Raw genomic sequence first — 16,149 nt, 5'->3', positions numbered from 1 at the left:
TTTGTCGCAACATTTGCATTCCTTTCAAGTCTTTTTTCTGACAACTTGACATATGTTTGTACATTTTCACTCTTTTTTTAGCTCTGTTTTTGGTCTCTATCAACTACTGAGGGAAATATTTGGCTCTTTAGCTGCTAAATGCTCCACTGTGTTCAACAGCTATGTAAACCAGAGATCGGGTCTATCAGAGCTTTGTCGAAAAAAACAGCAGCCTGCAGCTGGTGAAAAATAGCTATGAGAGTGATACAAAACCGTACATTTACATCCCGGAAAAACAAAAACGCTATAAAGCACCATAAAGCAGAGAGAATCTGGCGATTCACTGTAGGTTCATCAGTACAAACCATCCCTTTCACAGTGTTTTTACAATGTCATTTGATACATATTACCATAAAAATGTTTTAAGTTTATTATAGTTGCTTTAAATCTTTTGTATTTTGAACGGCTTGCAGATAAAGGACCAACATGGATTTCTCTTGCTAGCTTAGTACTCTTGAAAGAATATCTACTTTTACTATGTGTTATGATATAAATCATAGTTTTGCCATTAATTCCACACTACCTTCATCTTTCTGCAACTGCTAACCATGATAACCCAAACACATCTGCTTCACTCACAGTGTCAATGTGTTCAGGTCTGCCGCAGCAGTAATGGAGCGGTGCTTCAGATTGCAACACACAAATCAGCTGCTGGATTTGTCTATAAACCAACAAACTTTGAAACAAAAGAGCTAAACAGTTTCTATAGCGCAGACAAAACTTTAAAAGCACACCACAGGAACTCGACAATGTAGTGCAACACAGCTGATGAGGAGATCCAGTTCAGAAAACAATCAAGCAAACGGCCAAGCTATCAATGGCAAACAAAAGGAGAGGGTGACCACCTCAGCATGGCTTTGGCCAGGTTAGAGGGAGCGACAGAATAGGAGAGCACCCAGATTGAGAGAGAGAAAGCCCGGGGTCAGCTATAATGAGCCGTGAATGTGAGCATCCGACCAATCCTGTTTAATGGGGTTCATCCCTGGAAAGGGTTCTGTCCTGCCTCATACCGGTGTTTGTGTGTGTTCAGGTTGGGGTCCAGGTCAGGGGGTTGCAAGGACTCTGTGACCCTGAAATGAGCTCTGGGAGTCGGTGGGGACCCCCACTGGCAGGACAGAGGTCCTTTTATGCTTTAATCTGCAAGCAAGGGGGATCAATATGGCAACTATTGGTGCTGGAATTGTGTGCAGGAGTAAGCAGGCCAGCCATTTTAGATGTCTCACAGGGGGTTGGCGCACCCTGACAAAAGCACAGTCCCGCTGCCACCACCAGTCACAATGACCTGTGGGACAGTGGCACACCAGCAGCTAACCTACTTAACATTCATTAGTGTCAGAGAGGTGGACAGATGCTCCGGGTCTTATGGATCTTCTCTCTCTTGTTCTCTACATGGGGCATATTCAACAGCGTTTGACGTGTCTTTCATTTGGGATATTGGCGTTGTAGGCGGTGGCGGCAGCAGGCCGATCAGCTGTGGATTTAGGAATAGCTGGGTGGGCATGGATAGACTCACCCTGTGCGTGTGGTGTGCAGAGCGGGAGCCGTCAGGCAGCCAGGTGCTCGTGCTGACGGGATGCCTGGGCCAAGCCAGAAGCTTCTGATGACGCTTCAAATCCTGATTTCTGGAAGGTCTGTTTTCCCAGTGGGGCTCTGGAGCGCCTCTTCTCTCGACAGCAGACATGTCCAATGAGCTCTAGTCCTTCAGTTTACTCCTCTTCTTGTAAGTGTGAACATTTAAACCTGAAGTCCTGAAGTGACAAGAAAAAGTTCAATAACATACTTTCACGCTCTGTAGCTGCGTGATTTAAGGGTAGAGGAATTGCACAGTCCCTCTCTGTGGGAGACTAAAAAATGTGTAAATAGCTTATGGCTGTTAATAATTACCATTCTGCTCAACTGGCGCAACTCTCTCATGCACATCCATTTCCTTTGCAAGCAAAAAATCTCGTTTTTTTTTCTCAAGACAATATTTCTTTCACAGTTTGCTACAAATTTGCAGCAGGGAAATAATAAACTTAAACTCTGTGTCCCTTCCACATGCAACACAAAAACAAGGCCTACAACAAACCAAAGCTATCAATTAAGAAGTGAACAGCACTGTAGCCCCACACAGTGACAGAGGCCAGAACAGAAATCAGGACCAGCTGGACAGCTTTTCAGCCTGACTCCAGACACAACATGGATCAGGTTCTGGGCTGCTATAGAGCTGCATAAATCTCCTGGCCATAATTACATTACAGGGCATATAGTGGAAAGCTCTGTGGAAACAATGGACCCTATCAATTCCACAAATCAGAGCTCAGTAGAGTGTGTATGTGCTGCTGTGTATGTGTTCTGAACAGCCCTTTATCTGTATCTCCAATCAGAGCTTATTATCTAGAGTGTGACTTGAGTTTGAGGTTCTCCATCTTTAGATTTATAGTGCAGCAAAACCCTAGCAAATTAGCTCTTGGTGTAATATTAACAAGGGCTGTGGACAAGTGAGGAGTAGTCAGTGTTTTCCATGGTGACCAGACCAAACATTCACAACCCATGTTCTACTTCAGCTGGGAAAATAGAAACCTTTTAAACTTAAAGATATTTGCCCACTGCAGAATCTGTTGAAGCTGCAAACAGAAAAATGCTTTGTTTAATTTCTTTAAAACTGACAAAGGAATAAAAAAGAAGAAACTTGAAAATCCTCTGACCATAATAGCACAACTTGTGGCATGTACTAAAGCTTCTTGGGACCATCTGAGATCAAGATCAACCTTTCCTTTACATCTCCCTTCCTAAAGCACTCTTAGGTATCCCTCTGTTCGACCCTATGGGGGCTCAGCAGTGCTTTTTGGGTAATCCAGATGCCACAATGCCAGTTGCTAAGACACTGCCAGAAAATGCATTGTGTGAGGGGAAGTAAGGTTGGAAATCGCAGTAGGTTTGTGGCACGGATGTGAATGCTTTTATTTATGAAGAGAAAGTTTGGATAGTCAGTACATCCTTGTTTCAATGCATGCTTTTAACATCTGGCTGAGGGACAGCAGTTGATCAATGAGCATTTTCTTCAGTTTGAAATGTTAACGTGCAATAACAAGTTTTTGGGACAGAAGAAACAAGCTGCAAACACAAAAATTTCAAGCAGACAGTTGCACGCCCAGCAGATACAGAGCAACATTAGCATATATTTGGAGTTGTGTCTGTCCAACTCATGAATATCCAGTCCAACACTCACTCTCTTTTAGCTCTGCTCTAGCTAGACTAGCTAGTCGCTAACTTAGTCTGCTATTTGGTGCTGAGTGGGTAGTATACAGTAGAGATAAGATTAAGAGATTTTTGACAGAAAACAGCTTCTTGCTACATCCGAAAAAATTAAACTTGGGCTGGAAAACCAAAATGATGATCTGAAAGATACTGTAATTGTAATTGAGATTGTCACTTCGGGCCACCCTCTCACATACAAGTGGTCATGTGATCCATTGTTAATATAAAACCATTGATTTTAGCTGCTTTAATCTTCAGTCCTTTCTGACTTCTGACTGAAAAACATCAAATAAAATCCTTTGTTTACCGCTTCAGCTATCACTGTTGATAATACAACATAAAACCATTGAAACTAAGACACTTAGCTTACAGTGGCTCATTTACAGTGAATTGTGTGTGTTTTTAAGATGAAATGAAAATGTTGTTATTTTTCAACATTTTTGCTCTGTAAGACTAAAACACCGTTATAAAATTTTCTTGGATGTCACATATTTGCAAATGCACTCTCTCCCTCTCTCTCTCTCTCTCTCTCACACACACACACAAATAAACACATACATCAGCACACACAAGCTGACAAAGCCTCTCACAAAACACATAAAAATACAATTACAAGAGCTTTCAAGCAGTTCTAAGGAAAGCAGCCCTGCCCACTGCATGCTGCCCTTTGTCGACTGCAGGACTCGGATTCAAAGAGCGTTGACCTGCGCCGGCTCTGCCCGGCAGGCCTGCGGGGAGTCCTGCTCTGACTCCAAGCCCTGGTTACCATGCCATGCTGGGATCCCCCCTTTGCTAACTCCTCTTGCCCCCCGGTTAGCTCCGTTATTTCCTCATCTCATCAATCTGTCAGCTAAGCCCTTTGACACGCAACACAATATGGTCCCAGTATTTCTCAGTTCAAGCCCTCTCTTTCAATATGGTTCCAGCATTTCAAGATTAGTCAGCTCACCCACAAGGTCTGCTTCCCTGGTGCCTCGGGACCAAGGGGGGGAGTCAGCAGCAAAAATAGTTGCTAGAACCAAAGCAATGGCAGCCTTCAGGCCTGAACAGCAGCAAGAGATGTAATGTATTCCAAATCGCTCTACATTCAAATTGTTATTATATGACAAACACTGACTAGATTGGTGTGAGAGCTTATTTTCATTCAAGTTAAAACATGACAAACACATTTTATTGCAGCTAAAATTATCCTCAAGTTGTAATTTCAGAAAACTCTGCTCACAAGTCCAACCTTATCTTACTTTGGATTTACTAGAAACAAGATCATTCATTCATTAAATCACCCTGACTCATGAGGTATCAGATTTTGGTCTCTGTGGTACCCTGCATGAGTTGTTTTTACTATGCACATATATTAATTTAATATCAAAGATGTACTGTATGTAAAGATGTAAAAGCTCTGAAACTTCTTTTAGTCCACTTCTTGTGACTTCTTGGGTCAGAAGTTATGAGAATTTTGGTTATATCACAAAAGAGATTCTCTGTGCTATGCTCACTAGTTTGAAGTGGGCAGAAAAGGTGTTGGAAAAGGGCGAAGTCAGATACTTCCACAATTTGGATTAAAATCTTTTGACAGGTAGATGGCTTATGTCGCCAGCACTGTCAGTCTGATCAGACCATGCCTACACAGTCCTGATGAAGCCCTGAACTTCAACCTGTTGCTTATTTGGTCATGAATATTTAGAGTTATAGAGAAATACCTTTTGGAAACCACATTCACATTCAGGGGCTTTAAGTACATTTTATAATGACTGGAAAGTCTGAAGATACAACAGTTTAACTTCCAGGTGACGAATCCTCACACAGCCTTCACAGTTAACCATCAGCAAAATGAATGGCGGTTCGAAGTATTTGTGAAGAAGGGTTTGATCTTCTTCACATTCCTTTCCATTCTTCTGAAAGATTTTAGTGTCAATTGATCAAAAGGTTTAGATGTGTTTTGCAAAGATTTAAATCTAGGAGCTATACATTCTAAATATTTTCCATGCTTTGTGACAAAAAGGTTGGGACATGCAGCCTTTCAAACTTTTTTTGTTGTTTTGACCTTTAAGAGTAGCATCATAAAGTGTCATGAATGAATTAGTGTACTTAACTCAATAAGCAATTTTCTTTTTATGTGACTAATTTGCTTCACTCCAGGGCAAGTGAATTGTTGTGGTTGAACTATACTAAAAAACTAACATGGAAACTTAAACACTAAGTACATTTTGATGAGTTGAGCCGGATGAGTTGCGTTTTACCTCTATGTACAGTATGCACGTAAAATATAACTACAATGTAATATACCTCTGTGTGACACTTAATATATGTCAGCTCATTAATTCTAACCAGAGTTTCCTCACATCTGCTTACTGCTCCCAGTACTTAAATGTAAATGACGAATACTGACAGAGATACATAAAGCACCAGTGTATGCATTATTTTGTTCATGTTTGATGGAAGTCAGAAAAGATACTTTAAGTAAAAACTGGCCACCTGTGAATATGGTCATACCAGTTTTATGAAGAGAAGGAAGTGAAAAAGAAGCATAGAGTGGGTTTTCCTGTTCAGAGATCTGTGCTGCTGGACTGGACTCACTCGAGGAACAGACCATTCAATTTATTTTCAAGTAAGGATGAAAGGAAGACTCCAAACTATGCATGTCGTCTATTCAACAGTGACGCTCTTTAAAGAAAGGGGGAAAAGACAGCAAAAAAGAGTTGGAAAAGGGTGGAGGGCTGGAGCGCTGCATAAATTTTACATACACAAGGCAGCAGACAAAGTGATTGTTGCTTCCCCCAAACTTTTTTTCCTCCTCCAGAAAACACTTTTCTTGCTGAATAGGCACCTATTAGTGACTCCATTATGGACACAGGGCTCTTGAATGGCTCCTCACTGTGCGTCTTTATCATAGTCAGGCAGTGAATACAGGCAGCCCCCTCCTCCCGAAGCCCAACCAAACTCCTTACAGCTTGTATTGATAGGTGCTGTTGCGCTGGTGATGATGGGTGAGGCAGAGGGGGAGGTGGGCTGCCACTCTCACCCCCTGTTGTGTGCTCCAGGTGTGGTGGGTTAAGCGTAGCGCTCTATTGTGCCGCACACTTTTTCTTTACCACTACACTAGTTCCAAAAAAAAAATGGATGCAGTGTTTTACATGCATTAGGCTGATCTCCATAATGCCATTCCACCGCCCCTGCTGCACCCCAAAACAAGTCAGGCCTCCGGCAAATCGCTGCACACCGCCTCAGAGCCCTGTATTGTTGCTGGATTATTCAGGAGTTAGCTGAAAGAAAGAGACAGGGAGAGTGGGGTGTCTGTACTTTATCTCCAGGGGAGACAGGGGCTAAAGAAGGAGCTTCTTTAGAGGAGTGAGTTACTGCGGCGAAAAGCCTGAAAACACCTGCAGCAGACAAGCGCAGGGAGGCTGAGGCAAGGAACTCCTATTGTTTGTCTTTACTTTTCTTGTGCCCCCTCCGAGGTACTGTACACTAACTTCTTCTGAATGGAGGTGCTTCTATTTATCACAAGTCCTGTCTAATAACCTGTCACAACATTATCACCTTGCTCAGTCTGCACAAACTCTGTGCTCTGTGCTGTGTTGACAGACCCATCACAATGTTGGAGGTTTCAATCAGCAATCCTGAGAAAGCAGCGTGAACAAATATCTGCGTGTGTGCGTGTGTCAGTGAAAGCATGATTCATTCAACTTTGAAGTTATGTGTGTACACGCAGTTGAAGGAGGGAGATAGCGAGAGTAAGAGAGACTTCACGATGAATATGGAAGCATTGTTCAGCCATGCTTACCTCCACAGGGAACCATCTGCTCCCTGTCAATGCATCACCTGCTCGTCTGAGCCGTCTCCAGGGCAACAAGGGGTGGGGGGGATTAGGAGAGGTTATGGCTTTGATGGGAGGGGCCGTCATTGGGGACATAGAGGAGGTTGACTGGAGGAGGGGAGGGGGGAGTGATGGGAGAGAGGTTACCGGGAGAATGTCATCCTCTGCTGGTGGAGAGTGTTAAAGCAGGAGTTACATATACTACATGTACTGTAGACACACAGCACCCACATTTGGTTTTCTCCGGCAGAGGCCACTTGTTGAACAGGTTTTTGTGTCGAAGGAATTTCGAATTTATGATACAATTGGAGCCAAAATAAAAACTGGCAGTAAAGCTGAAAAAGTCATTTAAAGGGTAATTTTACCCCAAAACACACCTTTTCCCACTGATCTCTAGTGGTATCTAGCCATGCAGATGTTTGGTTAAGTTACCCGTCTCTGAGATTTCTGCCTCTGAATGAAAATGCATCTTTGGTGCTCACTTGAAAAATGACAATTAATGACACTCAACTGCAAATCTGTCTATTCTCACAGCGTCCCCGTTACTCTGGATAATTCACAGACCTCACTGGCCTTTTTAAAGAGACTATTTCTTTGATAGGAAGTGGTTCCAGTGAAAACTGTCCTGAAGTTCCTGGATTGATTTTACATTATTTCACAGTTATTTTATAACTGCTGTGTCTCTGGAAGCAAATTTCCAAAGAGTACAATGGTGGTAATGGTGGCTTGTGCTAAAGAGTTAGGATTTTTAACAGAGTCTGCATTACAAAATGGAGGGTTGGGGTTTAAAAGAAGAAGGCTGTAGAAGAATTAGGTGAGGGGTCTAATTATACATGCTACCAAGTTGTATTATGGGATATGGAGGAACGGTGTCTTTTGGAGTTGCCCAGATATATAGATCATTCCTTTTAAATCTGTCTGTTGTGAGTCCCAAACTCTTTTGAAGTTCAATAATAAATTGCTGGGGATTCCCTGCTGGAGAAAAGAACATTGTACAAATTGGTTAACTTTACAGTGCTTTGATTGGTATTTCATAAATTGTGCTTTATACTTAAGAGAAATCTTATCAATTATTCTTATGTCTTTGTGTCTAGAATATTGTTTGTCCTTTATTCCTTTCATTTTGTTGTTCTTAGCTTATCTGTTTTGTTATTGCACTTCACATTTTCTGCCACTGGCAAAACAGTTTGTTCTCTTCACATAGATGCATTATAATTCAAAAATGATTTTTATGTTTTGTTTTCACTCTTTTTTATGTGTGGTTGAAGTGCAGGTTAAATGAGGTTTTGGCAGTCCTGGCAAACAAGCTAGGATTGTTTTAATATTTTTTATTTCACCACAAAATACCACAAAATTTGATTTTGTTCCGATACCAAGAACTTACCAGGGCAAGAATTATTTACATTATTCAATGTAGGGATGAGCAATGTGTTGTGATTTATGAGCTGAATGCATCATAAATAGGCTACTTTTCTGGCTGCATTTACATTACCATTGAATGGCTTTCCAAATAGTATGGATACCCAAAACAAGACTTATTATGGGTGATACTAAGCAATACTTAGCAATGGATAGCAATACTTCCACCGCTAATTTCAGTAATGTAAAAAGGAATATTGTACATCTTTGTGAAATTCATACACGAGAATAAGTGTGGCACCGACAATGAAGGTGAACTGCATCACAAAAAGCACACATCTACACTGAGGAAATTGCATGTCAGACTTGAATGTGATTAGCTGCTGCAGAGTGACTGAGTGACTGTGTTTGGTGTAGGCAGTCATGCAGACCATCAGGTATTGTATGACAAGCAGTATGAATGTCGGTCAATCACAGAGTTTTCATTAATGCTCCTCCAACTACGTTACACCGTGTGTTCTGCCAGTTCCAGGCGACTGGGTAAACACAGACCTGAGGACAGCTTAAAAGGCAAACACGTAGGAGTTGAGATACACCTGATGACTGAGTCCACCAGCAGCACCACTGAACAACAACACTCAGTACAGATTCACACATAACACATGATTTAGATTAAATAGTTCAGGATTGATCATTTTAACTGTTTTAATTCAGTAATGATGTGATAATGTCTGGGCAGTGGAGGTTACTTATTGTTGTGCTCCAGTACTTTAATGAATGCTGCTTAAATTCCCTTGAGCAACACATTTTCCCCCTTATTCCAGCATTAATAATTGAATGTCTATTCAAGCAGGGCTTCTGATATTATTTTCCAATATTTTGTTTTCCTAGAAGTTGCTTTTAATATATTTACAGCCCTAAATAGTGTCTGCAGATGTTCCTCTCAGGAAGCATACTTCTCCCAACAACCTCCACCAATGCTAACAAAGCTTATATCACAGATGACTGAAGACAATCAAGATGAAACTGCAAAAGCTAGTGAGACAAAATAGGATTTTAAAAAGTGAGGGGTACATGTCCCCCATCCCTAGTGGAAATAATGTTCTTGTTCTAAGGCGATAAGGTGGAAACCTACAGCCAGTCTATCATTAGACATTCATTGTTCAAGTTTGCTCTCAGTGAATATGACTGGGCTTGGAAGGTTTGGTGGTAAACTACGTTAAATGCAGGATTTTGCTCATACCTTAGAATCTGGCATGGGGAAAAGAAAACCATTCAGGAGGAGCTGTTAGCCACATTGGGAAATTCACCTGGAGCCGCCCTCCACAGACGCTGGGTGACACAGAAAAAGTCTGACTGACAGGTGAAAGTGACCACGGCTGCAGGGAGGAAACACCTTTTGTGTTTGGTCAGGGAGCTGGTGAGAGCGGTGACCCACATCCCGCTGCCGACAAGATCATCAGCCTGAGGGTAAAGAGGGAGGGCATGGATCACTCTTCTCACATCATTAACACACCCCCTGACTATCACAACTCACAACAACTATCATATCTCAAATCACTGCCTTAAAACAAAGTCAGTCTAATCTCCATCTTTACCACATGTGTAGATAAACCAAAGAGCCACTACAAAACAGTGTCCACCTGCAGGTAACACTATGCCTCTGTGTTATCTGTTGCACATTCTGTGAAGGTGATAAAACAGCTGTCAAGCCCAATAAAAGCCTTTATAGCTCGCAGTTAATGTTTATATCAAATCAGAGAATCCAAGTCATTGATAAACCCAAGATTGTTATATGTTTAAATGGTCAGAAGCAAACACTCAGTGCACAAGTATTATGCACATGTTCTCCTTCCCTGAGGGACACATCCAGCCCATATCCCTAATTGATTTCCCTCATTAAATCTACACCCTTCACAAATCAGAAGAAGAAAAAGAAAAGGAGAAGAGGGGGGAGCCAAGTAAAATGCAATAAAGCTGCAAGTCAATATCAGCAGGAAGTCCCGAGTGTGTTTGTTATTCCAGTCCACAACCGAGACTAAATCTAAAAACATGCTAGCTGCTCAGTGGTACAGGCACAGTAAACACAAAGTACAGTAGAGGTTTATGGGAATGTCACTCGTTAGCAAGTATGTAGTCATACATTTAATTGATAATGAACATTTTGGTGATGATATTAGATGAAAAGCTAAGGGATCACGTTTCACTCAAAACCACAAATGTCAAACTCATGGTAGTGCAAAAGAAATAGTCATTAAGGTACATCCTCTGGGGACCATGAATGTCTGTACATCTATCCATCCAACAGTTGTTGAGAGGTTTTAGTTTGGACCAGAATGGTGGAGTGGCAGCTAATATAGCTCAAAACAGGTGCCTCCTTCACACTGTAGCACCATTTCCCTCTTTCTTACACAAACACTAACTCAGACTCTTTCCCTGGATGAGATGCTGATCCTGGGAGAGTTCCTGTCAGGGCCACGTGTAGCAGGGGACCCGGCAAGGGAAGGGGGTGACTTTCCTGGGTGTAAAATTCAATTATCCAGCGGGTGAGCGTGTCTGAGCGTGTCTGTTGTGAGCGGTGGTCGGACGGCTGCCCGTTCCCAGCATGCGACAAGGGGGTTAAGAACCACAGAAAGGCCTCCATTATCCCGAGTGAGAACGGCCCATGTGGCTGGCTGCATGGCCTCCGCTCTCATTCACTCCCCTTTACAACAGCGCTGCCGACAGCCTCAAAGTTTCATTCTCCCACCCCACACCCCTCCTCCCCCTCGCTCCCTTGCTCTCCAACTCTCAGAAAAGAGCCTCCACAATGCTGCTGTAGGCTGGAGTGGATTCTTCAGCTCCCCTGTGGACAGTCCACATGTGGACAACATTCACAGGATGTCTGTCAACTAGTCCATTAATCAACGACATCTCATGGAAGCACAATTAGGATCCTCACAACTCTATAAAAGATTATCATCTCTAAGCACCCCTGCTACTCCTCTTGTTTTTCCTCGACTGCACTTTTTCACAACAATAATTATGAAAAAAAACAGAGTTGCATAATCATGATAAAACAAAAATGATTTTTTTAAAGAGAGGACAGCTGAAACATTGAGCTCATTCCTGGTGGTCTGGACCCATCAGACAGTAAAACTGACTTGCATCTGGCTAATCACTCGTGTGAGAATGGATCTTGAGTGTGTGAATAAGACTGAGGCCCTATGGAGAAGGCCATTGTAGACGCACACTGCACCACTTCTTGTGATAAATGACCAATTGTCTCCATCACCATTAATGACAGCAAATGACACAGTGGGGTGCCCTCCATCCACTGTACAATTTGAAGAGGACACTGAGGAACTTTGGGAGTTTTATGTGACATCACGCCCCATCTGCAGATGACTGACCAGTGGAGACAAGCAGACAACACATACAGTGGCCCATTATGAGTCCTCAGAAAAGTGGCTGCTACAGTTCGTTTGTGTGCATTTCAAGTAGGCTACCAAGGCTAGCAGGCAGTGCAAAATATATGATTCAGAATAAAGCAGTTTTATTGATATTTTGGCAACTTGGGGCAGAGAAACGAGCTGTAAAGATAAGACCGACATATTATTACCTCATAAAGTAAATATAGTGAGCATGTTAGCAAACAAATAACCTATTTACACATCCAGCAGACATGGAGCAACATTTGGAGTTGTGTTTGTGTCCACCTAGCTTGTTGCTAACTTTTTCTGTCTGTTGTTTGTTGCTGGGCAAGTAGCAGACAGTGCCTGTTTGATGCTATAAAACCAAAATAATTACATTTAGCTTTTATCCAAAGCGACTTACAATTGCTATACATGACAGAGGTCACACACCTCTGGAGCAACTAAGGATTAAGTGTATTGCTCAGGAACACAATGGTGGATGTCTCGCAGTGGGAATCAAACCAGGGTCTCCCACACCAAAGGGGAAGCATCTTATCTATGCGCCATCACCACCCCAGTGAGTTGAATGATGTTAAAATGGTTTGTAGAGCTAAAGGGAAATGCAGAGTTGGCGATAATTCTCTGTGGGTTTATCACTACAAGCGACGCATATAGTCATTTGACCCAAAATATGAATTACTGCAGCTTCAATTGTTAACTCAAGTTATAATGGAACTAAACAGCTTTCACACAGAAGAAATAAATGATGTGACATGACATAAGCACATAATAAATACCAAACAACATCTAAAAGGATGCCAGAAGTAAAACAAACCACATAAAACAAAACATGTTCATCTTCCTGACTCCTACATGACTTTTGTATGTTTGTCTATTTAAATAACTTTCTATACTGAATGATCTCACAGCGTCACCATGTTTACTGTGATTTTTGGTTTTACAGTGCAGCAACATGGCATTTTCGCCTTGTTGATTGTGAGGAGGCAGACAGGAAACACTGGGAGAGAGAGAGAGGTATGCCATGCAACAAATGTCCTTAGCTGTAACGGAATCAAGTTGCAGTTATATATGTGCTTTAACTATTCAGCTACTGCGCCGCCCCTATGTAAATCATTTGAGTATCTCAGGTGGGCATATACTAAACTTTAAAAGTTAAGTTTATAATTTACCATTGGGGTTTTCCATCCTAAAATGGCACAACAGTTTTAAATGTGCTACTCTGTGTGCTGGACTGGTGGCGTACTCTCAGCATTACCAGACCTACGCTGCCCTCATGTGGCACCTGTGGAACTCCTCAGTGTGAGGTATGATAGTGGGAGCACACTGAAATTTGTTCTTGAGTTTTTAACATGGCTTCAATATTAATATGGATGAAATAAAACATTTTATGTCTCCAAATTTCTGGTTGTTATAGTTTGGCCTTTGTTTTTCAATGCAGTGATGGTGTACTTTTACATTTTATTTGTTTAACACAAGCAGTCCAAACAGGTCCTGCAATCCCTGTATTCATAAAGCACTATTCTATATTTACAAATGTGCCTGATGCAGCTACAGATATTAAACTATTTCCAATTCTACCTGTCACTATTGCAAGCACCCTTCTCTAAACCAGAGACGCTGGAAGTCACAGTTGGGTGCTGACAGGTCACTCTATATAAGGACGGCATTCTAAAAGGTGTGCAATATTCAAGTTTTCTGTAGTAATTTGATAGGCCAGGATAACTGAGATCTAATAATTATAAACAACAATTTGAGAAGGTTTTACACATCAGCAGACAGCACCCTTTCACAACACCATCCTGTCAATGCAGCCACAGTCAACAACAGGAACCAATGCATGAGAACTGCAGTGAGATGAAGAGGGAGAGACAGTGCCTGGGCGAGAGACAGATGTGACCCACGACCAGTTCATCACAGTTTATAATAATGCAGTGCAGTGAGGATTCAGACGTTTCATAGAGGAGTCGAGTGTATAAAATGTGGATCTATCTATTTGCCTGTCACTGTCAACAGAGACTCCTGTCTGCAGTGTTGTTTATACACTTCACTGATAAACCACAGATCTGCAGAGTAACATTAGGATTCATGACCAAACAAAGGTTTTATATAATGTCAGCACTTCTGTCCATATTAACACATTCCCTCTCTCCCTCCCTCTGCCTCCCTTCCTCTTGTTCCCTTCCTCCCCCTTCTCCCTCTCACACTTTTTTCAATTGATGAATTTCATAATGCCTGGTTTTATGGGGTGCTGCTGCGCCCCTACTTTCCGTGTCCATGGTCAAAACAGAACCTAATTAAAAACATATCTGAGAAGCACCATGGCACAAGAAAGACTATCGGAGCTGGCCAGTATTGAAAACGAAACAAATATGTTGGCTTCCTCACAATACAGTTATGTATGTATGGGTTTAGTGGGCTTTTTACAGTAATTTTGATAATGAAATCCTGCACTATGCCACAATGAGTAACAAGGAGGAGTCAGGTGTGCAGTGGACATCTCCCACTACCATGGCTGTCATACGATCGGCAAGTTGTTACACTTGTCTGTTAAAAATGTACTCAGAAACTTTTTTTTGCAGTTTCTTCATGTTAGTATTTATGCCAATTTGGAATATTTATTACTGATTTTACTGCACTGGAAACACTGGACGCTCACTGTAATATGTTGATATGGTTAATGTATTTCTGTCCCATAAACCAGCTGAAGGAGCATCGTTACCTGTAAAACAAAGAACTGTCAGGACTCACGATCGTTGGCAGGAACCTTCTTGTTTTACTTCAAGAGGGCAGAGACAGGTGGTTTAGTTGGTTAGTAGGTGGTTGCAATTGGACCTGTTTTCTCTCTGCTGGTCATCCAGGCTTCTCCTAATGTAGGAAATGAAATGATGCTGAGCTTTCAATCTAAATGTTTTAACATACATTGAATAATTTTGTTTGGGTAAATTGTGTTCTTTGCTATGAAATATGATGCAATTAGAACACCCCACCTCCACCAGTCTTTAATTGGTTGACTCTGGATGCCCCAACTGAAAGCTGAATTGTTACTGACTGTGAATCTTGTAACAACCACTATTTCAAATATCCATTAAAACCTTTTTCCTCCAAGATGAACTGTTACAACAAAACCAATAAAATTGAAGAAAACATGCAAATATCAATTTTGATCTCACCATTCGAAAGTGTATGGTACACAGGCAACCCAAGAAAACCAAGCTAATGCATCAAGGAACCTGGAAAAGATGAGAAACGGGAGGAAAAACTCTGCAACCACCTTGACCATAGTGGAGTTTGGCTACACCTTGTGGTGCCAACTAGTAAATTCACAGTCCAGAGGTCTAAAGCTCACTCCTGCAGTTTCCAGAACCTTCTCAGGCAGAAATGTGAACACATAGTACACACCTGTAATGGCCCAAGCAGCTGGCACTTCAGACATAATGAATAAAGTCTGATATACAGTTTATATAAAAGTATATATGATTAAAAATGTATAACTGATAGATAGGCTATTTTAAGGATAATTGCACAGTATAAATATGAATAGTGTATAGGCCTACCATGTATAACAATGTATAATACATATAATAATAATAATCCATCCATCCATCGTCAACCTCTTGTCCTGCGTACAGGGTCGCGGGGGGCTGGAGCCAATCCCAGCTGACATCTGGCGAAAGGCGGGGTACACCCTGGACAGGTCGCCAATAATAAAAAAAATAATATTATCATTATATAGATTATTAGTGTTAAGTTTAACTTTTTGTCATTCTACACCTTCTTGTTTTGTGTGTCAATAAACAGGATCTGTTATAGGTTGGTGATTTACTCAGCAGTTATTGTAGGTTTGCATGAAAATATAGTTAAGGACAATTTCATTGTAAATTAGCTCTGATAAATAGGCTAGTTAATTATCATGGAGTGCACCTCATGAAAACTATAGCACCTGCCATGTGGTCAGTGTGTCGGCGCTTCCAATGAGGACATTTAAATCGGTCGGATTCCTTCTGCTATTTTTTCACGTTAGTATTCCTGCTAGTTTATTTATCACAATAAATAATAAATAGGCCTTTATTTACGCTCATTAACGAATGATTAAACGAAAGAGAAGTGCGTTTTACGGTTTTAGGTGACTATTACCTGTTGCCAGGTCAGAGAGTCTGCAGAAACACGAATAGACATCTTGGCAGCGGTGACAGTAAAAAAGTTTCAGCTGAGAGCCCGCATTACATAGCCCACAGGGGGGAAACCACAACCCAGCGGTGGACAACAAGAACCAGATGC

At 41.6% G+C, this 16,149-nt stretch overlaps 1 protein-coding gene across 4 annotated transcripts in view; it reads right to left on the bottom strand.

Annotated features, from left to right (window-relative positions):
• The window catches only part of LOC119917960, a 76,997-nt gene extending 60,855 nt beyond the window's left edge, over positions 1 to 16,142 (bottom strand). Inside the window, exons 1-5 of one of the 4 annotated variants that reach the window (XM_038738426.1) lie at positions 16,006 to 16,142; positions 15,042 to 15,101; positions 14,591 to 14,736; positions 9,766 to 9,919; positions 1,553 to 1,787 (exon numbers count right to left, since the gene is read on the bottom strand). In XM_038738426.1, coding sequence (XP_038594354.1) covers positions 1,553 to 1,720 — 168 coding nt within the window. In that variant the 5' untranslated portion in view covers positions 1,721 to 1,787; positions 9,766 to 9,919; positions 14,591 to 14,736; positions 15,042 to 15,101; positions 16,006 to 16,142. Of the gene's footprint in view, positions 1 to 1,552; positions 9,920 to 14,590; positions 14,737 to 15,041; positions 15,102 to 15,425 lie in introns of all 4 variants that reach the window. The other 3 variants (XM_038738425.1, XM_038738427.1, XM_038738428.1) reach the window with 3 other exon arrangements.
• Between the last annotated feature and the right edge of the window lie 7 nt (positions 16,143 to 16,149).

Source organism: Micropterus salmoides, unplaced genomic scaffold (genome assembly GCF_014851395.1).
Source record: "Micropterus salmoides isolate LMB-PRFRI ecotype aquatic unplaced genomic scaffold, ASM1485139v1 Ms_hic_scaffold_23, whole genome shotgun sequence".
NCBI classification, from domain to species: domain Eukaryota; kingdom Metazoa; phylum Chordata; class Actinopteri; order Centrarchiformes; family Centrarchidae; genus Micropterus; species Micropterus salmoides.
The sequence above is the reverse complement of the archived record's forward strand: the minus strand, read 5'-3'. Positions and strand labels throughout refer to the sequence as shown.